We start from the raw sequence: 27,973 nt of genomic DNA on the forward strand, positions 1-27,973 counted from the left end.
ACATGTGTACATAACTAAACATATACTAACACCTAACTACCAGTTTATTAACAATGAATTAATACATCGACTGATAGTGAGTGCATCATGAATTATTGATGAATTAATGATATGTATACATTAACAAATTAATGAGTGACATATGAATAGACTAGGGTTAAATTGGGCCTATTCGGTGCGTACTCTCTCTTAAGCTGGGAAGCCTCGACTTCCCGGCTTGACGGAATCCTAAGGCACCGCTCATTTTTGATCCTCTGCTGCCATCTTTTGGAATAGTCATGCCACATCACTTAGTATGATTTCAGGTTTTTCAACAGCTCGTATTCCAAAAAATACCAAACCTTGGCTACCTGATAAGTCAGAAGAATGTCAACCGAACTGTTCACATCTTGTTCAATCGATTCAGGTACTTTACTGTTCTGTTCCTTTATTTTTTATTGTTATTTTTTAACATTACACACACTGCCAATTGCCTGTGTGTGTGTGTGTGTGTGTGTGTGTGTGTGTGTGTGTCTGTGTCTGTGTCTGTGTCTGTGTGTGTGTGTGTGTGTGTGTGTGTGTCCACGTACTCGGCCCATGAATCTCATTCTGATACCAGGGGTTACCATTCGTGTTCTTGAACGATTATTGCATTTTTGTGCTTATCATATGTTTTGTTTTGTTTTTTTTGTGTGTGTGTTGTGTGTCATAGGTTCGTGGTCTCGTGGATGTGTGGGTCGTGTGCTGCCCACCTCGGCCACGGACGGATCTTCTGCTCCAAGTCTGACTCGGATCATGTCCTGCTGAAATAAATAAATAAAAGGTAGGCAAATAGTTAGACATACACATGGATTGATGGATGCTTTACTGATCCCCAAGGAAATAAAAGTCCCTGTGGTACAATACAACACACATCATTGACATTACAAACCAGCAAAAAGGACATGTTTGAGTTTCAACCAATGGGATTCCAAACATTTGCATACGGCCAATAGGAGAGCAGACATTTGCATACTGCTACCTCCAGCCAATAGGAGAGCAAAGATTAGCATACGTCTCATTTCAATGCCACTAATTTGAATGCCGCCTCTGGTTTTAACTCTTAACCTAACCCTAACCCTAACCCTAACCCTAACCCTAACCCTAACCCTAACCCTAACCCTAACCCTAGAAGTTTAAAGAGCCAAGCGCGCTGAGAACACGACGGTAAACACTTTACAACATGTGTACATAACTAAACATATACTAACACCTAACTACCAGTTTATTAACAATGAATTAATACATCGACTGATAGTGAGTGCATCATGAATTATTGATGAATTAATGATATGTATACATTAACAAATTAATGAGTGACATATGAATAGACTAGGGTTAAATTGGGCCTATTCGGTGCGTACTCTCTCTTAAGCTGGGAAGCCTCGACTTCCCGGCTTGACGGAATCCTAAGGCACCGCTCATTTTTGATCCTCTGCTGCCATCTTTTGGAATAGTCATGCCACATCACTTAGTATGATTTCAGGTTTTTCAACAGCTCGTATTCCAAAAAATACCAAACCTTGGCTACCTGATAAGTCAGAAGAATGTCAACCGAACTGTTCACATCTTGTTCAATCGATTCAGGTACTTTACTGTTCTGTTCCTTTATTTTTTATTGTTATTTTTTAACATTACACACACTGCCAATTGCCTGTGTGTGTGTGTGTGTGTGTGTGTGTGTGTGTGTGTGTCTGTGTCTGTGTCTGTGTGTGTGTGTGTGTGTGTGTGTGTCCACGTACTCGGCCCATGAATCTCATTCTGATACCAGGGGTTACCATTCGTGTTCTTGAACGATTATTGCATTTTTGTGCTTATCATATGTTTTGTTTTGTTTTTTTTGTGTGTGTGTTGTGTGTCATAGGTTCGTGGTCTCGTGGATGTGTGGGTCGTGTGCTGCCCACCTCGGCCACGGACGGATCTTCTGCTCCAAGTCTGACTCGGATCATGTCCTGCTGAAATAAATAAATAAAAGGTAGGCAAATAGTTAGACATACACATGGATTGATGGATGCTTTACTGATCCCCAAGGAAATAAAAGTCCCTGTGGTACAATACAACACACATCATTGACATTACAAACCAGCAAAAAGGACATGTTTGAGTTTCAACCAATGGGATTCCAAACATTTGCATACGGCCAATAGGAGAGCAGACATTTGCATACTGCTACCTCCAGCCAATAGGAGAGCAAAGATTAGCATACGTCTCATTTCAATGCCACTAATTTGAATGCCGCCTCTGGTTTTAACTCTTAACCTATGAGCAAAACCCTAACCACGCCCCCAATCCAAGGCCTAACCCCAAGCTAACCCCAGACTTACTGCAAGGTGGCACCTGCTGTTTAGGTTAGGAACTGCATCTAACCCCAAGCTAACCCCAGACTTACTGAAAGCTGGCACCTGCTGTTTAGGTTAGGAACTGCATCTAACCCCACATGAAATTAAGAAACCCAAATGAAAGGGCACATTTTCTGCATAATTGCACAGCTTGTAACCCTTGTAACCAATCATGGCTACATCTCTGTAGCAAGCTTTAGGAGCTGAGAAATCGATCCAAGTTTGAATTAGGGCCTGTTTATGTAGCTGCAGACAGTTCTCTTGTCCTTTATGTTCCACGTTTCCTTAATTTTAACCATAACCTAATCCCTAATTATTCTAACCCCAACCTCAATAAACCTAATCTTAACCATCACCTAATCCCTAATTACTCTAACCCCAACCTCAATAAACCTAATCTTAACCATAACCTCATTCCTAATTATTCCAACCCCAACCTCAATAAGCCTAATCTTAACCATAACCTAATCCCTAATTACTCTAACCCCAACCTCAATAAACCTAATCTTAACCATTACCTAATCCCTAATTATTCTAACCCCAACCTCAATAAACCTAATCTTAACCATAACCTCATTCCTAATTATTCCAACCCCAACCTCAATAAGCCTAATCTTAACCATCACCTAATCCCTAATTATTCTAACCCCAACCTCAATAAACCTAATCTTAACCATTACCTAATCCCTAATTATTCTAACCCCAACCTCAATAAACCTAATCTTAACCATTACCTAATCCCTAATTACTCTAACCCCAACCTCAATAAACCTAATCTTAACCATTACCTAATCCCTAATTATTCTAACCCCAACCTCAATAAACCTAATCTTAACCATTACCTAATCCCTAATTACTCTAACCCCAACCTCAATAAACCTAATCTTAACCATTACCTAATCCCTAATTACTCTAACCCCAACCTCAATAAACCTAATCTTAACCATAACCTCATTCCTAATTATTCCAACCCCAACCTCAATAAGCCTAATCTTAACCATAACCTAATCCCTAATTACTCTAACCCCAACCTCAATAAACCTAATCTTAACCATTACCTAATCCCTAATTACTCTAACCCCAACCTCAATAAACCTAATCTTAACCATAACCTAATCTTAACCATCACCTAATCCCTAATTACTCTAACCCCAACCTCAATAAACCTAATCTTAACCATCACCTAATCCCTAATTACTCTAACCCCAACCTCAATAAACCTAATCTTAACCATAACCTCATTTCTAATTATTCCAACCCCAACCTCAATAAGCCTAATCTTAACCATAACCTAATCCCTAATTATTCTAACCCCAACCTCAATAGACTCATCTCAACGATGACCTTACCCCAATTATTTACCATAACCCAACCCCTAATTACTCTAACCCTAAGCTTAATAAACCTAATTTCAACCCAATTCCCAATTATTCCCGTATCTCGGACGCCTTTAGGACCAGGGTCACGGGGCTCCGATATGTCGCTCGTGCCTACGCGCGGTCCGTCGTACTCTGGTCCGGTGGGCCTACGACATCCGGTTCCCTCGCGGGACCTCCGCACGTCGTCTGGGGCCTGACGACTACTCGCGTACGCGTCGGGGCCCGTGTCTCGGCCGCCTTTCGGACCACGGTGACGGGGCTCCGATATGTCGCTCGTGGCCGGGCCCCCTCCGACGTGCTCGGTTTCGGTGCGCCTACGTCCTACGGTTCCGCCGCGGGACCCCGAAACGTGGTTTTTTGGGCCTACTCGCGTACGCGTCGGGGGCCCGTATCTCGGCCGTCTTTCCACGCGGGACCGCGGGGCTCCGATATGTCGCTGGTAGGTTGGACCTGCACGCCCTGTGCGATTTTGGAGGTCCTACGACGTTTCTTCGAATTTTCCCGATTATTTGACTGAGTGTAGACTAGGGTCAGATCGGCCGCATTCTCTTAATCCGGGAACCTTGCACCATATGGTCGCTGCTTCCCGGCTTAAGGATCTGACCTCTGCAGGGCATGTTCGGAACTGCATCGACATTAAGAAAAGGAAATAAGAAACCCGATGAAACGGCACATTTTCCAGTGTTAGTGCACAGCTTGAAGTTTGTTCTTCTGACCAATCGTTGCTACATCTATGCTGTAGCAGCCTCAAGAGCTGAGAAATCCCATTTTGAATGAATTAAAAGTCAATCGGCGTCTATCCCAGTGGGTTCGGACACCAGCTCTGAATATCCTTCATGAACATAATATCATTGTATGTTGTGTTTGTCTGGATTGAGCTTTTTACATGAAATTATTTACACACTTTATGAACAGATTTTGGAAAGCTCTTTCACTTTGCATTGGAAACACTACATTTCAAGCCGACCACTTCTCCCTGCTCACAGCTGGAAACGCACCGCTCGTTTTTAACCCTCTGCTGCCATCTACTGGACGTTTTCGGTTACAACGTCCTCATGTACTTTTAGAAGTCATACAGCACCAGTTTGTAGGACTTTCAAGGTAGAATGAACCACCTCGTACCCCCCCAACGACACCAGCTATCTTTTTTTGTACCCCCACTGCCTAATTACTTTTACTGGGCTCCAATCTTTAAGTCAGAAGAATGTCAACCGATTTTTGTACCTCATTACAAAACAAACCCCAAGCTAACCCCAGACTTACTGCAAGGTGGCACCTGCTGTTTAGGTTAGGAACTGCATCTAACCCCAAGCTAACCCCAGACTTACTGAAAGCTGGCACCTGCTGTTTAGGTTAGGAACTGCATCTAACCCCAAGCTAACCCCAGACTTACTGAAAGCTGGCACCTGCTGTTTAGGTTAGGAACTGCATCTAACCCCAAGCTAACCCCAGACTTACTGCAAGGTGGCACCTGCTGTTTAGGTTAGGAACTGCATCTAACCCCAAGCTAACCCCAGACTTACTGAAAGCTGGCACCTGCTGTTTAGGTTAGGAACTGCATCTAACCCCACATGAAATTAAGAAACCCAAATGAAAGGGCACATTTTCTGCATAATTGCACAGCTTGTAACCCTTGTAACCAATCATGGCTACATCTCTGTAGCAAGCTTTAGGAGCTGAGAAATCGATCCAAGTTTGAATTAGGGCCTGTTTATGTAGCTGCAGACAGTTCTCTTGTCCTTTATGTTCCACGTTTCCTTAATCTTAACCATCACCTAATCCCTAATTACTCTAACCCCAACCTCAATAAACCTAATCTTAACCATCACCTAATCCCTAATTACTCTAACCCCAACCTCAATAAACCTAATCTTAACCATAACCTCATTCCTAATTATTCCAACCCCAACCTCAATAAGCCTAATCTTAACCATAACCGAATCCCTAATTACTCTAACCCCAACCTCAATAGACTCATCTCAACGATGACCTTACCCCAATTATTTACCATGACCCAACCCCTAATTACTCTAACCCTAAGCTTAATAAACCTAATTTCAACCCAATTCCCAATTATTCCAACCCCAACCACAATAAACTCCATTTCAACCATAACCCAACTCCCAATTATTCTAACCCTAATCCTAATAAACCTTCCAACTAGAACCTAACCTTCATTTACACTGTCCCCAATCACAATAAATGAAATTTCAATTATAGTTCAGTCCATAATTATATCAACTCTAACCTTAATAAACCTAATTACAACTTCAACCCAATTTCCAAGTACTTTAAATTCAATACACTGAAGCTCTACTACAACCTAATCTTTGATCATCCTAGCCCTGACCCCAAATAAACTGAATTTTAACCGCAATCTAATCACCCATCATCCTAACCCCAATTTAGATTAAAACTAGACTGACTACAACCCACCCTACCTACAATTAATTCAACTTCGACCTCAATAGATATATTTCTAACCCTGACCTACCTTAACCACCTTGACCATAAATTATACAATATAATTGATTGACCTAAAACATAATTTAAAATGGAAACCCCCAAAATCAATCGATATCCTATGTAATATTAATGAAATAAAAAAGGAATAAGGAAAAAAAGGTTATACCACAAGAGGGACACCTGAGGGCGCCACAGTCAACATGAAGTCCTCGAGGATGTTTGGGTATGGATATGGACGTTTGTGTAATATTTTTTGCCACAAGCAAACCAAGAATACACACCGTAGAGAAGTTTAAAGAGCCAAGCGCGCTGAGAACACGACGGTAAACACTTTACAACATGTGTACATAACTAAACATATACTAACACCTAACTACCAGTTTATTAACAATGAATTAATACATCGACTGATAGTGAGTGCATCATGAATTATTGATGAATTAATGATATGTATACATTAACAAATTAATGAGTGACATATGAATAGACTAGGGTTAAATTGGGCCTATTCGGTGCGTACTCTCTCTTAAGCTGGGAAGCCTCGACTTCCCGGCTTGACGGAATCCTAAGGCACCGCTCATTTTTGATCCTCTGCTGCCATCTTTTGGAATAGTCATGCCACATCACTTAGTATGATTTCAGGTTTTTCAACAGCTCGTATTCCAAAAAATACCAAACCTTGGCTACCTGATAAGTCAGAAGAATGTCAACCGAACTGTTCACATCTTGTTCAATCGATTCAGGTACTTTACTGTTCTGTTCCTTTATTTTTTATTGTTATTTTTTAACATTACACACACTGCCAATTGCCTGTGTGTGTGTGTGTGTGTGTGTGTGTGTGTGTGTGTCTGTGTCTGTGTCTGTGTGTGTGTGTGTGTGTGTGTGTGTCCACGTACTCGGCCCATGAATCTCATTCTGATACCAGGGGTTACCATTCGTGTTCTTGAACGATTATTGCATTTTTGTGCTTATCATATGTTTTGTTTTGTTTTTTTTGTGTGTGTGTTGTGTGTCATAGGTTCGTGGTCTCGTGGATGTGTGGGTCGTGTGCTGCCCACCTCGGCCACGGACGGATCTTCTGCTCCAAGTCTGACTCGGATCATGTCCTGCTGAAATAAATAAATAAAAGGTAGGCAAATAGTTAGACATACACATGGATTGATGGATGCTTTACTGATCCCCAAGGAAATAAAAGTCCCTGTGGTACAATACAACACACATCATTGACATTACAAACCAGCAAAAAGGACATGTTTGAGTTTCAACCAATGGGATTCCAAACATTTGCATACGGCCAATAGGAGAGCAGACATTTGCATACTGCTACCTCCAGCCAATAGGAGAGCAAAGATTAGCATACGTCTCATTTCAATGCCACTAATTTGAATGCCGCCTCTGGTTTTAACTCTTAACCTAACCCTAACCCTAACCCTAACCCTAACCCTAACCCTAACCCTAACCCTAACCCTAACCCTAAGCCCCCAATCCAAGGCCTAACCCCAAGCTAACCCCAGACTTACTGCAAGGTGGCACCTGCTGTTTAGGTTAGGAACTGCATCTAACCCCAAGCTAACCCCAGACTTACTGCAAGGTGGCACCTGCTGTTTAGGTTAGGAACTGCATCTAACCCCAAGCTAACCCCAGACTTACTGAAAGCTGGCACCTGCTGTTTAGGTTAGGAACTGCATCTAACCCCACATGAAATTAAGAAACCCAAATGAAAGGGCACATTTTCTGCATAATTGCACAGCTTGTAACCCTTGTAACCAATCATGGCTACATCTCTGTAGCAAGCTTTAGGAGCTGAGAAATCGATCCAAGTTTGAATTAGGGCCTGTTTATGTAGCTGCAGACAGTTCTCTTGTCCTTTATGTTCCACGTTTCCTTAATTTTAACCATAACCTAATCCCTAATTATTCTAACCCCAACCTCAATAAACCTAATCTTAACCATTACCTAATCCCTAATTATTCTAACCCCAACCTCAATAAACCTAATCTTAACCATTACCTAATCCCTAATTACTCTAACCCCAACCTCAATAAACCTAATCTTAACCATTACCTAATCCCTAATTACTCTAACCCCAACCTCAATAAACCTAATCTTAACCATAACCTCATTCCTAATTATTCCAACCCCAACCTCAATAAGCCTAATCTTAACCATAACCTAATCCCTAATTACTCTAACCCCAACCTCAATAAACCTAATCTTAACCATTACCTAATCCCTAATTACTCTAACCCCAACCTCAATAAACCTAATCTTAACCATAACCTAATCTTAACCATCACCTAATCCCTAATTACTCTAACCCCAACCTCAATAAACCTAATCTTAACCATCACCTAATCCCTAATTACTCTAACCCCAACCTCAATAAACCTAATCTTAACCATAACCTCATTTCTAATTATTCCAACCCCAACCTCAATAAGCCTAATCTTAACCATAACCTAATCCCTAATTATTCTAACCCCAACCTCAATAGACTCATCTCAACGATGACCTTACCCCAATTATTTACCATAACCCAACCCCTAATTACTCTAACCCTAAGCTTAATAAACCTAATTTCAACCCAATTCCCAATTATTCCCGTATCTCGGACGCCTTTAGGACCAGGGTCACGGGGCTCCGATATGTCGCTCGTGCCTACGCGCGGTCCGTCGTACTCTGGTCCGGTGGGCCTACGACATCCGGTTCCCTCGCGGGACCTCCGCACGTCGTCTGGGGCCTGACGACTACTCGCGTACGCGTCGGGGCCCGTGTCTCGGCCGCCTTTCGGACCACGGTGACGGGGCTCCGATATGTCGCTCGTGGCCGGGCCCCCTCCGACGTGCTCGGTTTCGGTGCGCCTACGTCCTACGGTTCCGCCGCGGGACCCCGAAACGTGGTTTTTTGGGCCTACTCGCGTACGCGTCGGGGGCCCGTATCTCGGCCGTCTTTCCACGCGGGACCGCGGGGCTCCGATATGTCGCTGGTAGGTTGGACCTGCACGCCCTGTGCGATTTTGGAGGTCCTACGACGTTTCTTCGAATTTTCCCGATTATTTGACTGAGTGTAGACTAGGGTCAGATCGGCCGCATTCTCTTAATCCGGGAACCTTGCACCATATGGTCGCTGCTTCCCGGCTTAAGGATCTGACCTCTGCAGGGCATGTTCGGAACTGCATCGACATTAAGAAAAGGAAATAAGAAACCCGATGAAACGGCACATTTTCCAGTGTTAGTGCACAGCTTGAAGTTTGTTCTTCTGACCAATCGTTGCTACATCTATGCTGTAGCAGCCTCAAGAGCTGAGAAATCCCATTTTGAATGAATTAAAAGTCAATCGGCGTCTATCCCAGTGGGTTCGGACACCAGCTCTGAATATCCTTCATGAACATAATATCATTGTATGTTGTGTTTGTCTGGATTGAGCTTTTTACATGAAATTATTTACACACTTTATGAACAGATTTTGGAAAGCTCTTTCACTTTGCATTGGAAACACTACATTTCAAGCCGACCACTTCTCCCTGCTCACAGCTGGAAACGCACCGCTCGTTTTTAACCCTCTGCTGCCATCTACTGGACGTTTTCGGTTACAACGTCCTCATGTACTTTTAGAAGTCATACAGCACCAGTTTGTAGGACTTTCAAGGTAGAATGAACCACCTCGTACCCCCCCAACGACACCAGCTATCTTTTTTTGTACCCCCACTGCCTAATTACTTTTACTGGGCTCCAATCTTTAAGTCAGAAGAATGTCAACCGATTTTTGTACCTCATTACAAAACAAACCCCAAGCTAACCCCAGACTTACTGCAAGGTGGCACCTGCTGTTTAGGTTAGGAACTGCATCTAACCCCAAGCTAACCCCAGACTTACTGAAAGCTGGCACCTGCTGTTTAGGTTAGGAACTGCATCTAACCCCAAGCTAACCCCAGACTTACTGAAAGCTGGCACCTGCTGTTTAGGTTAGGAACTGCATCTAACCCCAAGCTAACCCCAGACTTACTGCAAGGTGGCACCTGCTGTTTAGGTTAGGAACTGCATCTAACCCCAAGCTAACCCCAGACTTACTGAAAGCTGGCACCTGCTGTTTAGGTTAGGAACTGCATCTAACCCCACATGAAATTAAGAAACCCAAATGAAAGGGCACATTTTCTGCATAATTGCACAGCTTGTAACCCTTGTAACCAATCATGGCTACATCTCTGTAGCAAGCTTTAGGAGCTGAGAAATCGATCCAAGTTTGAATTAGGGCCTGTTTATGTAGCTGCAGACAGTTCTCTTGTCCTTTATGTTCCACGTTTCCTTAATCTTAACCATCACCTAATCCCTAATTACTCTAACCCCAACCTCAATAAACCTAATCTTAACCATCACCTAATCCCTAATTACTCTAACCCCAACCTCAATAAACCTAATCTTAACCATAACCTCATTCCTAATTATTCCAACCCCAACCTCAATAAGCCTAATCTTAACCATAACCGAATCCCTAATTACTCTAACCCCAACCTCAATAGACTCATCTCAACGATGACCTTACCCCAATTATTTACCATGACCCAACCCCTAATTACTCTAACCCTAAGCTTAATAAACCTAATTTCAACCCAATTCCCAATTATTCCAACCCCAACCACAATAAACTCCATTTCAACCATAACCCAACTCCCAATTATTCTAACCCTAATCCTAATAAACCTTCCAACTAGAACCTAACCTTCATTTACACTGTCCCCAATCACAATAAATGAAATTTCAATTATAGTTCAGTCCATAATTATATCAACTCTAACCTTAATAAACCTAATTACAACTTCAACCCAATTTCCAAGTACTTTAAATTCAATACACTGAAGCTCTACTACAACCTAATCTTTGATCATCCTAGCCCTGACCCCAAATAAACTGAATTTTAACCGCAATCTAATCACCCATCATCCTAACCCCAATTTAGATTAAAACTAGACTGACTACAACCCACCCTACCTACAATTAATTCAACTTCGACCTCAATAGATATATTTCTAACCCTGACCTACCTTAACCACCTTGACCATAAATTATACAATATAATTGATTGACCTAAAACATAATTTAAAATGGAAACCCCCAAAATCAATCGATATCCTATGTAATATTAATGAAATAAAAAAGGAATAAGGAAAAAAAGGTTATACCACAAGAGGGACACCTGAGGGCGCCACAGTCAACATGAAGTCCTCGAGGATGTTTGGGTATGGATATGGACGTTTGTGTAATATTTTTTGCCACAAGCAAACCAAGAATACACACCGTAGAGAAGTTTAAAGAGCCAAGCGCGCTGAGAACACGACGGTAAACACTTTACAACATGTGTACATAACTAAACATATACTAACACCTAACTACCAGTTTATTAACAATGAATTAATACATCGACTGATAGTGAGTGCATCATGAATTATTGATGAATTAATGATATGTATACATTAACAAATTAATGAGTGACATATGAATAGACTAGGGTTAAATTGGGCCTATTCGGTGCGTACTCTCTCTTAAGCTGGGAAGCCTCGACTTCCCGGCTTGACGGAATCCTAAGGCACCGCTCATTTTTGATCCTCTGCTGCCATCTTTTGGAATAGTCATGCCACATCACTTAGTATGATTTCAGGTTTTTCAACAGCTCGTATTCCAAAAAATACCAAACCTTGGCTACCTGATAAGTCAGAAGAATGTCAACCGAACTGTTCACATCTTGTTCAATCGATTCAGGTACTTTACTGTTCTGTTCCTTTATTTTTTATTGTTATTTTTTAACATTACACACACTGCCAATTGCCTGTGTGTGTGTGTGTGTGTGTGTGTGTGTCTGTGTCTGTGTCTGTGTGTGTGTGTGTGTGTGTGTGTGTCCACGTACTCGGCCCATGAATCTCATTCTGATACCAGGGGTTACCATTCGTGTTCTTGAACGATTATTGCATTTTTGTGCTTATCATATGTTTTGTTTTGTTTTTTTTGTGTGTGTGTTGTGTGTCATAGGTTCGTGGTCTCGTGGATGTGTGGGTCGTGTGCTGCCCACCTCGGCCACGGACGGATCTTCTGCTCCAAGTCTGACTCGGATCATGTCCTGCTGAAATAAATAAATAAAAGGTAGGCAAATAGTTAGACATACACATGGATTGATGGATGCTTTACTGATCCCCAAGGAAATAAAAGTCCCTGTGGTACAATACAACACACATCATTGACATTACAAACCAGCAAAAAGGACATGTTTGAGTTTCAACCAATGGGATTCCAAACATTTGCATACGGCCAATAGGAGAGCAGACATTTGCATACTGCTACCTCCAGCCAATAGGAGAGCAAAGATTAGCATACGTCTCATTTCAATGCCACTAATTTGAATGCCGCCTCTGGTTTTAACTCTTAACCTATGAGCAAAACCCTAACCACGCCCCCAATCCAAGGCCTAACCCCAAGCTAACCCCAGACTTACTGAAAGCTGGCACCTGCTGTTTAGGTTAGGAACTGCATCTAACCCCAAGCTAACCCCAGACTTACTGAAAGCTGGCACCTGCTGTTTAGGTTAGGAACTGCATCTAACCCCAAGCTAACCCCAGACTTACTGAAAGCTGGCACCTGCTGTTTAGGTTAGGAACTGCATCTAACCCCAAGCTAACCCCAGACTTACTGAAAGCTGGCACCTGCTGTTTAGGTTAGGAACTGCATCTAACCCCAAGCTAACCCCAGACTTACTGAAAGCTGGCACCTGCTGTTTAGGTTAGGAACTGCATCTAACCCCACATGAAATTAAGAAACCCAAATGAAAGGGCACATTTTCTGCATAATTGCACAGCTTGTAACCCTTGTAACCAATCATGGCTACATCTCTGTAGCAAGCTTTAGGAGCTGAGAAATCGATCCAAGTTTGAATTAGGGCCTGTTTATGTAGCTGCAGACAGTTCTCTTGTCCTTTATGTTCCACGTTTCCTTAATCTTAACCATCACCTAATCCCTAATTACTCTAACCCCAACCTCAATAAACCTAATCTTAACCATCACCTAATCCCTAATTACTCTAACCCCAACCTCAATAAACCTAATCTTAACCATAACCTCATTCCTAATTATTCCAACCCCAACCTCAATAAGCCTAATCTTAACCATAACCTAATCCCTAATTACTCTAACCCCAACCTCAATAAACCTAATCTTAACCATCACCTAATCCCTAATTACTCTAACCCCAACCTCAATAAACCTAATCTTAACCATCACCTAATCCCTAATTACTCTAACCCCAACCTCAATAAACCTAATCTTAACCATAACCTCATTCCTAATTATTCCAACCCCAACCTCAATAAGCCTAATCTTAACCATAACCGAATCCCTAATTACTCTAACCCCAACCTCAATAGACTCATCTCAACGATGACCTTACCCCAATTATTTACCATGACCCAACCCCTAATTACTCTAACCCTAAGCTTAATAAACCTAATTTCAACCCAATTCCCAATTATTCCAACCCCAACCACAATAAACTCCATTTCAACCATAACCCAACTCCCAATTATTCTAACCCTAATCCTAATAAACCTTCCAACTAGAACCTAACCTTCATTTACACTGTCCCCAATCACAATAAATGAAATTTCAATTATAGTTCAGTCCATAATTATATCAACTCTAACCTTAATAAACCTAATTACAACTTCAACCCAATTTCCAAGTACTTTAAATTCAATACACTGAAGCTCTACTACAACCTAATCTTTGATCATCCTAGCCCTGACCCCAAATAAACTGAATTTTAACCGCAATCTAATCACCCATCATCCTAACCCCAATTTAGATTAAAACTAGACTGACTACAACCCACCCTACCTACAATTAATTCAACTTCGACCTCAATAGATATATTTCTAACCCTGACCTACCTTAACCACCTTGACCATAAATTATACAATATAATTGATTGACCTAAAACATAATTTAAAATGGAAACCCCCAAAATCAATCGATATCCTATGTAATATTAATGAAATAAAAAAGGAATAAGGAAAAAAAGGTTATACCACAAGAGGGACACCTGAGGGCGCCACAGTCAACATGAAGTCCTCGAGGATGTTTGGGTATGGATATGGACGTTTGTGTAATATTTTTTGCCACAAGCAAACCAAGAATACACACCGTAGAGAAGTTTAAAGAGCCAAGCGCGCTGAGAACACGACGGTAAACACTTTACAACATGTGTACATAACTAAACATATACTAACACCTAACTACCAGTTTATTAACAATGAATTAATACATCGACTGATAGTGAGTGCATCATGAATTATTGATGAATTAATGATATGTATACATTAACAAATTAATGAGTGACATATGAATAGACTAGGGTTAAATTGGGCCTATTCGGTGCGTACTCTCTCTTAAGCTGGGAAGCCTCGACTTCCCGGCTTGACGGAATCCTAAGGCACCGCTCATTTTTGATCCTCTGCTGCCATCTTTTGGAATAGTCATGCCACATCACTTAGTATGATTTCAGGTTTTTCAACAGCTCGTATTCCAAAAAATACCAAACCTTGGCTACCTGATAAGTCAGAAGAATGTCAACCGAACTGTTCACATCTTGTTCAATCGATTCAGGTACTTTACTGTTCTGTTCCTTTATTTTTTATTGTTATTTTTTAACATTACACACACTGCCAATTGCCTGTGTGTGTGTGTGTGTGTGTGTGTGTGTGTGTCTGTGTCTGTGTCTGTGTGTGTGTGTGTGTGTGTGTGTGTCCACGTACTCGGCCCATGAATCTCATTCTGATACCAGGGGTTACCATTCGTGTTCTTGAACGATTATTGCATTTTTGTGCTTATCATATGTTTTGTTTTGTTTTTTTTGTGTGTGTGTTGTGTGTCATAGGTTCGTGGTCTCGTGGATGTGTGGGTCGTGTGCTGCCCACCTCGGCCACGGACGGATCTTCTGCTCCAAGTCTGACTCGGATCATGTCCTGCTGAAATAAATAAATAAAAGGTAGGCAAATAGTTAGACATACACATGGATTGATGGATGCTTTACTGATCCCCAAGGAAATAAAAGTCCCTGTGGTACAATACAACACACATCATTGACATTACAAACCAGCAAAAAGGACATGTTTGAGTTTCAACCAATGGGATTCCAAACATTTGCATACGGCCAATAGGAGAGCAGACATTTGCATACTGCTACCTCCAGCCAATAGGAGAGCAAAGATTAGCATACGTCTCATTTCAATGCCACTAATTTGAATGCCGCCTCTGGTTTTAACTCTTAACCTAACCCTAACCCTAACCCTAATTAGTGACCGGTACGCTTTGGTCGTTGAGACCAGATTCTGAAACTAGAGGCCGAGACGAGCAACTTTGCCTCTTGCGACTTTCGTGCAGGACGTAAGGGGGCCGAGTTATAGGCGTTTGAAGTTTCCAAAAAATGAATGGGAAATCCCATAGGGAATTTTCCTAGATTTATGGAAAAGTCACTGGGGGCGCTAGAGACACAGGACCTGCTTTGGGTGGACCCCCCAGGGCCCTAGTATTTTTGAAAAATGTGATGGGGTGCCCATCCCCTCCCGAACCCGAGATGGAAGTGCTGCAGCTCCGTACTCCGGCCACTGTGTCGAAGCACTGAGGGTGGACTGGACAGTGTGACCCGTCGACCCCAGTACGACTTGGCGATAAGTCCACTAACCCCCGAAGTCGTAAAGTCCACCAGGGGTCTCCCTCCCCGAAAACTCACAGAGGTGTCATGGGCACCGCCCCCAGCATCACCAAACTGTCCCTGGGGGCCCCCGGTACACTTTGGGTCGGACGGCTCGGAATGGCCCGAAAGTCGCTCCCCGACCCGCTGGGGCCGTGCTAGGGTCATCGGTCACGACGAAACGGCCTAAAAAAACTAACTCTTGAACCGGGCCACTACGTGCCTCGAAAAGCACATCCAGCGCACCGTCTCGCCGAGCCCGACGTGAGGGCGCGGTCGCCTTCCCGGTCGGAGGCCGTGGACCGAACGCGTAGGGGAAAACCGACCCTAGCGCGTGACGGGACCGACGAGGGTGGCGTGCGGACACGGGACGTCCACCTCGGCCGTCGGGTAGGGAGGGATCGCAAAAGTGTATTGACATCACCAAAATGTCATCCTTACCCCAAGGGACCCTTACTCAACCCAGAGGGCGCAGGCAGGTAAACAGCCCGGCACGGACCCCAGGGTAAAACGCACCCTATAGGGCGCCCCAGGGCACAAGGGCGGTGCCAGGTAAGCCCGGGGGGTCGGGGGACCCGTATAGGGAGGGATCGCAAAAGTGTATTGACATCACCAAAATGTCATCCTTACCCCAAGGGACCCTTACTCAGCCCAGAGGGTGCAGGCAGGGAAACAGCCCAACACGGACCCCAGGGTAAAACGCACCCTATAGGGCGCCCCAGGGCACGAGGGCGGTGCCAGGTCGAGCCCAGGGGGTCGGGGGACCCGTATAGGGAGGGATCGCAAAAGTGTATTGACATCACCAAAATGTCATCCTTATTCCAAGGGACCCTTACTCAGCCCAGAGGGTGCAGGCAGGGAAACAGCCCAACACGGACCCCAGGGTAAAACGCACCCTATAGGGCGCCCCAGGGCACAAGGGCGGTGCCAGGTAAGCCCGGGGGGTCGGGGGACCCGTATAGGGAGGGATCGCAAAAGTGTATTGACATCACCAAAATGTCATCCTTACCCCAAGGGACCCTTACTCAGCCCAGAGGGTGCAGGCAGGGAAACAGCCCAACACGGACCCCAGGGTAAAACGCACCCTATAGGGCGCCCCAGGGCACAAGGGCGGTGCCAGGTAAGCCCGGGGGGGTCAGGGGACCCGCGTAGGGAGGGATCGCAAAAGTGTATTGACATCGCCAAAGTGTATTGACATCACCGAAATGTCATCCTTACCCCAAGGGACCCTTACTCAACCCAGAGGGCGCAGGCAGGGAAAGAGCCCGGCACGTGCCCCAGGGTAAAACGCACCCTATAGGGCGCCCCAGGGCACGGGGGCGGTGCCAGGTCGGCCCGGGGGTGTCAGGGGACCCGCGTAGGGAGGGATCGCCAAAGTGTATTGACATCGCCAAAGCGTATTGACATCACCGAAACGTCAAACCTTACCCAAAGGGGACCCTCACCCCCTGACGGAGCAGGACCGACGTGATCGAATTCCGTACTCGTACTTGGCACCCTAGCCACTATATCGTGACTCTAACCCCCCATCTCCATGTCATGGTAAGTGTTGACAAAGGGTAGGTATCTGTTGTAATTGACTATCGTTCTTATGAACTATTTGCTCACGAGGAGAGGGTATTAATGTTTTTTTTGAAAGGTAGGTATTTGTTTTAATTTATTCTTATTATTATCATCGACTACTTTGATAGTTATATGTTTTAATTATTTATGAACTTATCTTTCTATTTCTACAGGTTACCACCGAAATCTAATGTATATCGTAACTCTAACCCCCCATCTCCATCTCATGGTAAGTATCGATAAAGGGTAGGTGTCTGTTCTAATTTCCTATCGTTCTCATAAACTATTTGCTCACGATGAAGTGACCAAGTTACTTTTCGAAGCAGGGATCAGTGTACGGCATACAGAAAATGACGAATGAGTAGGGAATTGTTATTTAGCTGTCAATTTCATCTTGTTGGCGTAATAGAAGGCCCATCGTTAACATGAACTACCCAAAGTGGGTGTCTGATTTGAAATCGAAGGTAGGTCTTAAGTCGAGCTCTTCTTTGACGACTGTGTAATGTATGGTTCGGTTATTGAAAAGTGTGCACAATATGGCCATGTTTTTGCCAGTTGTTTTTTTTCCCAATTTATTAAATCTGATAATTTGATATTTGATATTTGATTAGATTAGATGTGTATCGATTGTGTTAAAAAGAAGAAAAAATAATTTCTGGAGAGAAATTTGACATTTGTTTTCCATACATTCACACTGGCTTGTTCTGGGATTCCATGGAGTCACACCCAGGTTGGCAGCCCAATGACAAGGTATTGCAAAGGAACGTCTTTGAGATGTTCCGCGTGGTGTGACCGACGAAGTGACTTGTGATCTAGCCCTAGTTACTTACTTTTGAAGTCAAGTAATCCATGAAGTGACTCGAGTGACTTTTTGAAGGAGTAGTGATCAGATCGCTTTTCCAAGGTAACTGAGCCATCGCTGGTCCTGTTCGAAGCGGTTAGGGGTTGAGATCGCCGCGTCGTCATCGGGATATTCAAGCCGTCCTCACACACCATATGGTCGAGCTTCCCGAGATAAGAGAATTTCGGGAGCGGCCGAGGTGTCATGGGATCGCCCGGGTGTCGTCGGACCCTAACCCCAGGTTTTAAGGTCTGTCTGTGTGTGTGTGTGTGTGTGTGTCGAAAAGTCTTCGGTCGGCCAGTGATTGTGCAGGTCTGGTAATTTTCATCGTAATTTTCACCAAATGAGGGGGCAAAACAATGTCCAGGGAGTCACGCTGTAAGAATTTCTTTGTGAGTCGTGGTGGAAGAGGAGTAGTCAAGTCAACTTTATTTATATAGCGCTTTTTACAACAGACATTGTCTCAAAGCAACTTTACAAAATCCAGGACCGACAGATACAGAAACCCCTGTGTGGCAAGGAGAAACTCCCTGAAAATTACAGGAAGAAACCTTGAGAGGAACCAGACTCAGCAGGGCCCATCCTTCTTGGGTGGCCAGGAGGATACTTTAAATAAATACACGATTTACACAAATCATACAAAGACAGAATTAAATGATCTAAAACTGGTAATAAATAGATAAATAAAAAATTAAATAATAATAATAGAGTACTTGGTCACCCACAGACAGACAGACAGACAGACAGACAGACAAGCGAGACTTCTGGCCCTCACAGACCTGTACACGGCCTCAGACGGTCAGAAAAGGACCGCGCCAAAAGGACAGGGGGACCGTGCCATACGGTGCGTCTCGGCACGGGGAGCCTCCCGCAGGTCTCCGTTTTGCGTCTGGGCCCTCGGTTCGGCCCCTGGCCCCTAAAAACCACTTCGGGTATCCGAGACGCTTTGGTGATATAGACCCTAACCTAGTGTTTTGCGCCAAAAAGGACGGAACCCTGCCATATGGTGCGTCTCGGCACGGGGAGCCTCCCGCAGGTCTCCGTTTCGCGTCTGGGCCCTCGGTTCGGCCCCTGGCCCCTAAAAACCACTTCGGGTATCCGAGACGCTTTGGTGATGTAGACCCTAACTTAGTGTTTCGCGCCAAAAAGGACGGAATTGTGCCATATGGTGCGTCTCGGCACGGGGAGCCTCTCGCAGGTCTCCGTTTCGCGTCTGGGCCCTCGGTTCGGCCCCTGGCCCCTAAAAACCACTTTGGGTATCCGAGACGCTTTGGTGATATAGACCCTAACCCTAGTGTTCACGACTACGGTGCCAGACCTGGCTCGTGGTCTCCAGTGCCCGGGCTTCGTTTTTGGATGGACCTGTAGAAAGAAAGACAGAAAGAAAGAAAGACAGAAAGACAGAAAGAAAGACAGATATCCTTTATTTGTCATATATATATATACATAGACAGATGTACAGTACAATGAAATTCTTTCTTTTCGCATATCCCAGCTGGTGTCGGAAGCTGGGGTCAGAGCGCAGGGTCAGCCGACTTACGGGCGCCCCTGGAGCAGACGGGGTTAAGGGCCTCGCTCGAGGACCCGACAGTGGCTACGTAGCAGAGCCGGGATTTGAACCGCCAATCTTACGGTCGATAGCCCAAAGCTCTACCCACTAGGCTACCACTGACCCCTGTAGGTGGTTAGGGGAAATCTCGCGAAAGCGTCCCGGATACCCAAAGTGGTTTTTCTCCATTTACAGGGACCGGGGACCCGGGAGAGCCGCGGGACTCTGGCACGGCGACGCCCGGGCCGGGACACGCCTTTTGACCAGAGCGTTTGACCCTAGGGTCGAACCGCCTCTCGGTGGTTAGGGGAAATCTCGCGGAAGCGTCCCGGATACCCAAAGTGGTTTTTCTCCATTTACAGGGACCGGGGACCCGGGAGAGCCGCGGGACTCTGGCACGGCGACGCCCGGGCCGGGACACGCCTTTTGACCAAAGCGTTTGACCCTAGGGTCGAACCGCCTCTCGGTGGTTAGGGGAAATCTCGTGGAAGCGTCCCGGATACCCGAAGTGTTTTTTATCGATTTACAGGGACGGGGGACCCGGGAGAGTCGCGGGACTCCGGCACGGCGACGCCCGGGCCGGGACGCGCCTTTCGACCGGACCGTTTGACGATCGGACGGAGCCGTGCTTATGTGTAGGGTACAGATCCCCGTGGCACCGTAGAGGTGGGGGGTTGATGAGAGAGAGGGAGAGAGAGAGAGAGAGAGAGAGAGACAGAGAGAGAGAGAGAGAGACAGAGAGAGAGAGAGAGGGAGAGAGAGAGAGAGAGAGAGAGAGAGACAGAGAGAGAGAGAGACACACACCCAGACTGTCCTACGTCACTTGTCCTCATTGATATTTCACATGCAAACAGTAAAAAACTGCACATGGATATGTCTTTATAGAAAGCGTAGACACACTTCAGATTGCACTTTAGAGAGACACTCGTGAAATATAGATGAAATATCTAACAGGAAGTGATGATGAGTGACAAGTGTTGCACATTGGACAAAGTTATGGCTACACTGGCCCAATCCAATGTGCAATACTTGTCGATCATCACTTTACATATGATATTTCATCAATATTTCATCCACAGGGTTGAAAAGTATTGAAAAAGTATCAATCTAAATATGCTAGTTCAGTGCTTTCAACTCCTCACTCTGTCTGCCTGCTGAAAATGCCCTGTGAGCTGCTGCTCCCCTCCCCCTCTCACTCTCCCTCTCACTCTCACTCTCACAAACTCACTGTTAAACAGTCACTACACATTGAAAAAAACGAATGTTAAACACCTTTTAGTGTGTCATCACCTTTAGTGATATATCCCCTGACCCTAGTGACTCTGGTCCGGACCCGGCGGGCCTAGGCCTACGCGCGTCCGCCTAGGAGGCCGTTTCTCGGAGCCCTCTCGAGCCACGGTCGCGGGGCTCCGGGGTGTCGCTCGGGACGCGCCCCCCTACGCCCCCTCCGATTCCCGAGTCCCGGCGACCTACGCTCCCCTCTCGGGACCCCCGTACGTGCTTTCCGGGCCTAGGCCTACGCGCGCGCGCCTAGGAGGCCGTTTCTCGGAGCCCTCTCGAGCCACGGCCGCGGGGCTCGGGAGCGTCGCTCGGGACGCGCCCCCCTACGCACCCTCCGATTCCCGAGTCCCCTCGACCTCCGCTCCCCTCTCGGGACCCCCGCACGTGCTTTTCGGGCCTGTGCCTACGCGCGTACGCCTGGGAGGCCGTGTCTCGGAGCCCTCTCGAGCCACGGCCGCGGGGCTCGGGAGCGTCGCTCGGGACGCGCCCCCCTACGCACCCTCCGATTCCCGAGTCCCCTCGACCTCCGCTCCCCTCTCGGGACCCCCGCACGTGGTTTTCGGGCCTGTGCCTACGCGCGTACGCCCGGGAGGCCGTGTCTCGGAGCCCTCTCGGGCCACGGCCGCGGGGCTCGGGAGCGTCGCTCGGGACGCGCCCCCCTACGCACCCTCCGATTCCCGAGTCCCCTCGACCCTCCGCTCCCCTCTCGGGACCCCCGTACGTGCTTTTCGGGCCTACGCGCGTCCGCCCGGGAGGCCGTGTCTCGGAGCCCTCTCGGGCCACGGCCGCGGGGCTCGGGGGCGTCGCTCGGGACGCGCCCCCCTACGCCCCCTCGGATTCCCGAGTCCCCTCGACCTCCGCTCCCCTCTCGGGACCCCCGTACGTTCTTTTCGGGCGTGTCTCGGAGGCCTCTCGAGCCACGGTCGCGGGGCTCCGGGGTGTCGCTCGGGACGCGCCCCCCTACGCCCCCTCCGATTCCCGAGTGCCGGCGACCTCCCCTTCCGCCGGGCCCGACCGTAGACGCCGCGCGTCTGGGGCCCGTATCTCGGCGGCCCCTCGACCCACGGCCGCGGGACCCGGAGGCTCCGCCCGTGCCCTGACCCCGCCCGCCCCCTCCGATTCCCGAGTGCCGGCGACCTCCCCTTCCGCCGGGACCGACCCTAGGCGTCGCGCGTCCGGGGCCCGTATCTCGGCGGCCCCTCGAGCCACGGCCGCGGGGCTCGGGATCGTCGCTCGGGACGCGCCCCCCTACGCCCCCTCCGATTCCGGCGGGCCTACGACCTCCCCTTCCGCCGGGCCCGACCCTAGACGCCGCGCGTCTGGGGCCCGTATCTCGGCGGCCCCTCGGCCCCCGGCCGCGGGACTCGGAGGCTCCGCCCGTGCCCGTGCCCCGCACGTACCGTCCGATTTCGGTAGGCCTACGAGCACTTTCGGAAAACCGCCTTTCTCTTACACACTCTGACACACAGCCCATACTCTTATGCCTCTGCCAGACTATGAGTCCTACACCCAGTGTCCCAGAGAGAGCCTTCGGGCCGGACCTCTCGTATCGGGCCGGGACTCGGCGTGGGCGCCCCCCCGGGCCTGAAGCGCGCCCTGTCCGGAGCCCCGCCCCCTGAGTGGGCGGGAACCGGAAGTAGCCTCGGGAAGGGCCCACGGCCGCGGGGCTCGGATATGTCGCTCGTGACGCGCCCCTCTACGCCCCCTCCGATTTCGGTGCCGATACGACGTCCTTTCGAAAAAAGGCCCGTTTCCCACCCACTATAAGCCTTATTATCTCAACTCTCACACACAGACTACTCACTCAGAAGGAAGGACATATGGAACAGTTTGTCTGGGGAGTCCAAAGTGTGGGGGGGGGTTCCCCCCCCCCAACCCCCCCGAGTAGGGGGGTACCCCCCCTAACCCCCCCCCCCCCCACCCACCCCCGACCCCCCCCCCTCCTCCAGAAAACACCGACTCCTCAGCTTCTCCTCCGCTTTTCTTGCAGCGGGGGGCACCGTGTCCACACGGATGATCTGTGAGGAGGTTCACCCCACAGATTCACCCTAGGTTCACCCCACACGTTGATACTCGCTCACATCTTCTGTACCTTTCTATAAAGAGATATCCGTGTCCACTTTTCCACTGTTTGCATGTGACATATCAATGACCTAGGACATATGGAACAGTTTGTCTGGGGAGTCCAAAGTGTGGGGGGGGGTTCCCCCCCCTGCCCCCCTGGAGAAGACACCTATTTCTCAGCTTCTCCTGCATCTCAGACATGTGTGCACTTCCGCTTTCTTGCAGCGGGGGGCACCGTGTCCACACGGATGATCTGTGAGGAGGTTCACCAGATCACAAGTTCCTTTCCATGCCGTGTCCTAGACGGCTGCTCTGTCGCCGGGCCCGAGGGTCCGGGCTCCCGTGGATAGACCGCATCTGGCCCCTTTCTGTCAGGGGTCTGTCTGTCTGTCCGTCCGTCCGTCCGTCTGTCTTTCTCACCGGACCACAGGAGACAGATGAAGGACGTATCGAGCAGTTCGTCCGGGTGGTTAGTGAACAATATAACCAAAGCGTCATCGACGACGGGCCCTCCCTCGCCTCCTGGGGCCCGGGACCCGACGAGGGGAACGTTCACCGCATGGGAAGCGACCCGGACTCGTATTGATTTGGGAATACAGGCTTTTACGTCTGTGGTGAGTCACATCTTCTGTACCTTTCTATAAAGACACATCGATGTGCAGTTTTCTATTGTCCGCGTGTAAGATATCAATGACGACAGGTGACCTAGGACGTGTCGAGCAGTTCGGCCGGGTGGTTAGTGAACAATATAACCAAAGCGTCATCGAAGAGGGGCCCTCCCTTCCTTCCTGGGGCCCGGGACCCGACGAGGGAACGTTCACCGGATGGTAAGCGATCTGGACTTTGTAATTTTTTTGGGAACAATGGCTTTTACGTCTATACTCACTCACATCATCTGTACCTTTCTATAATGTGGTGTCCATGTCCACTTCTCCACTGTTTGCATGTGAAATATCAATGACCTAGGACATATGGAACAGTTTGTCTGGGGAGTCCAAAGTGTGGGGGGTACCCCCCCTAACCCCCCCGACCCCCCCTGCCCCCCTGGAAAAAACACCTATTTCTCAGCTTCTCCTCCATCTACACATGTGTGCACTTCCACTTTCTTGCAGCGGGGGGCACCGTGTCCACACGGATGATCTGTGAGTTTCACCCCACACATTGATACTCACATCACCTGTACCTTTCTATAAAGAGATATCCATGTCCACTTTCCCACTGTTTCCATGTGAAATATCAAGGACCTAGGACATATGGAACAGTTTGTCTGGGGAGTCCAAAGTGTGGGGGGGGGTTCCCCCCCCCCCAACCCCCCCGAGTAGGGGGGTGCCCCCCCTAACCCCCCACCCCCCCACCCCCAAAACACCCCCCCTTCGTAAAAAGGAGGCATCTTTCACCGATTTCTCCACGTACGGTCCTATGGGCCTGTTCTTCGGCCTTCGCACACACACACACACCCCGGGGACGGTCACGGGGGTCCCCCCGGACTCGGGTCGCACGTACCGGGCCCGTACTGGGTGTGGGCGCCCCCCCGGACGCCCCTGGCGGGCCGACGGAAGCCCCGCCCCCTAAGTGGGCGGGAACCGGAAGTAGCCGGGGGGAGGTCCTAGAGACACGGGACCGACGCGGGCGTCCTCACACGCCCGCGCCCTGGCCGCACGCCGATTACGGGGCCGATCGGACCGCGTCCCGGGCGGAGATCGCCGGGGGCCCCCGGGGCCCCTCGGGGCGGAGCGCCCCGGCACGACGGGCGCCCCCTCCGGGTCCCGGGACGATCGGACGGGGTCCGCCCGAGACTCGGGCCGGGGCCCCCGGGGACCCCGCGGGGGGCCCCCCCTGCCCCACGGGCGCGCCCCGTGCGCTCCGGGGCCCGTCGTGGGAAGGGATCGCTAAAGTGTGACGGGGACCGTTTGGCCATCTGGCCCCGCCCCCCAGGGGCCACACCGCAGACTCCTGGGGCGATCGGGACCGGTCGGCGCAAAATGTCGGGGTCAGTGTCCGGGTGACGGGTCGGTGATGCGGACACGCCCCCCAGACCGACCTGTCACCCGAAGCTCGATTTCATGGTCCCCACCTATGTGTACCACACCAGAAAGTGGAAAAATGCACCATCTACAGCGGCAGTACATAACACAATGGTCCGACCACTAGCCTATTCTTTTACATGGGAAAGTTAGTGACCACCGTAGTCAGAATTGTCATAGCCACCTCGGCCACTCCGGCAATGTTAAATATGACATTTTCGTGATATAGTCACTAGCCCTAACCCTAACCCTAACCCTAACCCTAACCCTAACCCTAACCCTAATCTTAACCATCACCTAATCCCTAATTACTCTAACCCCAACCTCAATAAACCTAATCTTAACCATAACCTCATTCCTAATTATTCCAACCCCAACCTCAATAAGCCTAATCTTAACCATAACCTAATCCCTAATTACTCTAACCCCAACCTCAATAGACTCATCTCAACGATGACCTTACCCCAATTATTTACCATGACCCAACCCCTAATTACTCTAACCCTAAGCTTAATAAACCTAATTTCAACCCAATTCCCAATTATTCCAACCCCAACCACAATAAACTCCATTTCAACCATAACCCAACTCCCAATTATTCTAACCCTAATCCTAATAAACCTTCCAACTAGAACCTAACCTTCATTTACACTGTCCCCAATCACAATAAATGAAATTTCAATTATAGTTCAGTCCATAATTATATCAACTCTAACCTTAATAAACCTAATTACAACTTCAACCCAATTTCCAAGTACTTTAAATTCAATACACTGAAGCTCTACTACAACCTAATCTTTGATCATCCTAGCCCTGACCCCAAATAAACTGAATTTTAACCGCAATCTAATCACCCATCATCCTAACCCCAATTTAGATTAAAACTAGACTGACTACAACCCACCCTACCTACAATTAATTCAACTTCGACCTCAATAGATATATTTCTAACCCTGACCTACCTTAACCACCTTGACCATAAATTATACAATATAATTGATTGACCTAAAACATAATTTAAAATGGAAACCCCCAAAATCAATCGATATCCTATGTAATATTAATGAAATAAAAAAGGAATAAGGAAAAAAAGGTTATACCACAAGAGGGACACCTGAGGGCGCCACAGTCAACATGAAGTCCTCGAGGATGTTTGGGTATGGATATGGACGTTTGTGTAATATTTTTTGCCACAAGCAAACCAAGAATACACACCGTAGAGAAGTTTAAAGAGCCAAGCGCGCTGAGAACACGACGGTAAACACTTTACAACATGTGTACATAACTAAACATATACTAACACCTAACTACCAGTTTATTAACAATGAATTAATACATCGACTGATAGTGAGTGCATCATGAATTATTGATGAATTAATGATATGTATACATTAACAAATTAATGAGTGACATATGAATAGACTAGGGTTAAATTGGGCCTATTCGGTGCGTACTCTCTCTTAAGCTGGGAAGCCTCGACTTCCCGGCTTGACGGAATCCTAAGGCACCGCTCATTTTTGATCCTCTGCTGCCATCTTTTGGAATAGTCATGCCACATCACTTAGTATGATTTCAGGTTTTTCAACAGCTCATATTCCAAAAAATACCAAACCTTGGCTACCTGATAAGTCAGAAGAATGTCAACCGAACTGTTCACATCTTGTTCAATCGATTCAGGTACTTTACTGTTCTGTTCCTTTATTTTTTATTGTTATTTTTTAACATTACACACACTGCCAATTGCCTGTGTGTGTGTGTGTGTGTGTGTGTGTGTGTCTGTGTCTGTGTCTGTGTGTGTGTGTGTGTGTGTGTGTGTCCACGTACTCGGCCCATGAATCTCATTCTGATACCAGGGGTTACCATTCGTGTTCTTGAACGATTATTGCATTTTTGTGCTTATCATATGTTTTGTTTTGTTTTTTTTGTGTGTGTGTTGTGTGTCATAGGTTCGTGGTCTCGTGGATGTGTGGGTCGTGTGCTGCCCACCTCGGCCACGGACGGATCTTCTGCTCCAAGTCTGACTCGGATCATGTCCTGCTGAAATAAATAAATAAAAGGTAGGCAAATAGTTAGACATACACATGGATTGATGGATGCTTTACTGATCCCCAAGGAAATAAAAGTCCCTGTGGTACAATACAACACACATCATTGACATTACAAACCAGCAAAAAGGACATGTTTGAGTTTCAACCAATGGGATTCCAAACATTTGCATACGGCCAATAGGAGAGCAGACATTTGCATACTGCTACCTCCAGCCAATAGGAGAGCAAAGATTAGCATACGTCTCATTTCAATGCCACTAATTTGAATGCCGCCTCTGGTTTTAACTCTTAACCTATGAGCAAAACCCTAACCACGCCCCCAATCCAAGGCCTAACCCCAAGCTAACCCCAGACTTACTGAAAGCTGGCACCTGCTGTTTAGGTTAGGAACTGCATCTAACCCCAAGCTAACCCCAGACTTACTGAAAGCTGGCACCTGCTGTTTAGGTTAGGAACTGCATCTAACCCCAAGCTAACCCCAGACTTACTGAAAGCTGGCACCTGCTGTTTAGGTTAGGAACTGCATCTAACCCCAAGCTAACCCCAGACTTACTGAAAGCTGGCACCTGCTGTTTAGGTTAGGAACTGCATCTAACCCCAAGCTAACCCCAGACTTACTGAAAGCTGGCACCTGCTGTTTAGGTTAGGAACTGCATCTAACCCCACATG

General features: G+C 47.3%; 1 protein-coding gene across 1 annotated transcript; it reads left to right on the top strand.

Moving 5' to 3' along the window:
* The first annotated feature begins 15,982 nt into the window (after positions 1-15,982).
* On the top strand, positions 15,983-25,132 carry LOC134304506 (collagen alpha-1(I) chain-like). Its single transcript, XM_062990021.1, has 10 exons — positions 15,983-16,028; positions 16,167-16,324; positions 20,083-20,157; positions 20,250-20,324; positions 20,417-20,491; positions 21,422-22,580; positions 22,682-22,804; positions 23,458-23,562; positions 23,933-24,059; positions 24,826-25,132. Exons 1-10 carry the CDS (start codon positions 15,983-15,985, stop codon positions 25,130-25,132), a joined length of 2,250 nt encoding a protein of 749 aa, XP_062846091.1.
* Positions 25,133-27,973: the final 2,841 nt, after the last annotated feature.

Source organism: Trichomycterus rosablanca, unplaced genomic scaffold (assembly GCF_030014385.1).
Source record: "Trichomycterus rosablanca isolate fTriRos1 unplaced genomic scaffold, fTriRos1.hap1 scaffold_108, whole genome shotgun sequence".
Taxonomy (NCBI): Eukaryota; Metazoa; Chordata; class Actinopteri; order Siluriformes; family Trichomycteridae; genus Trichomycterus; species Trichomycterus rosablanca.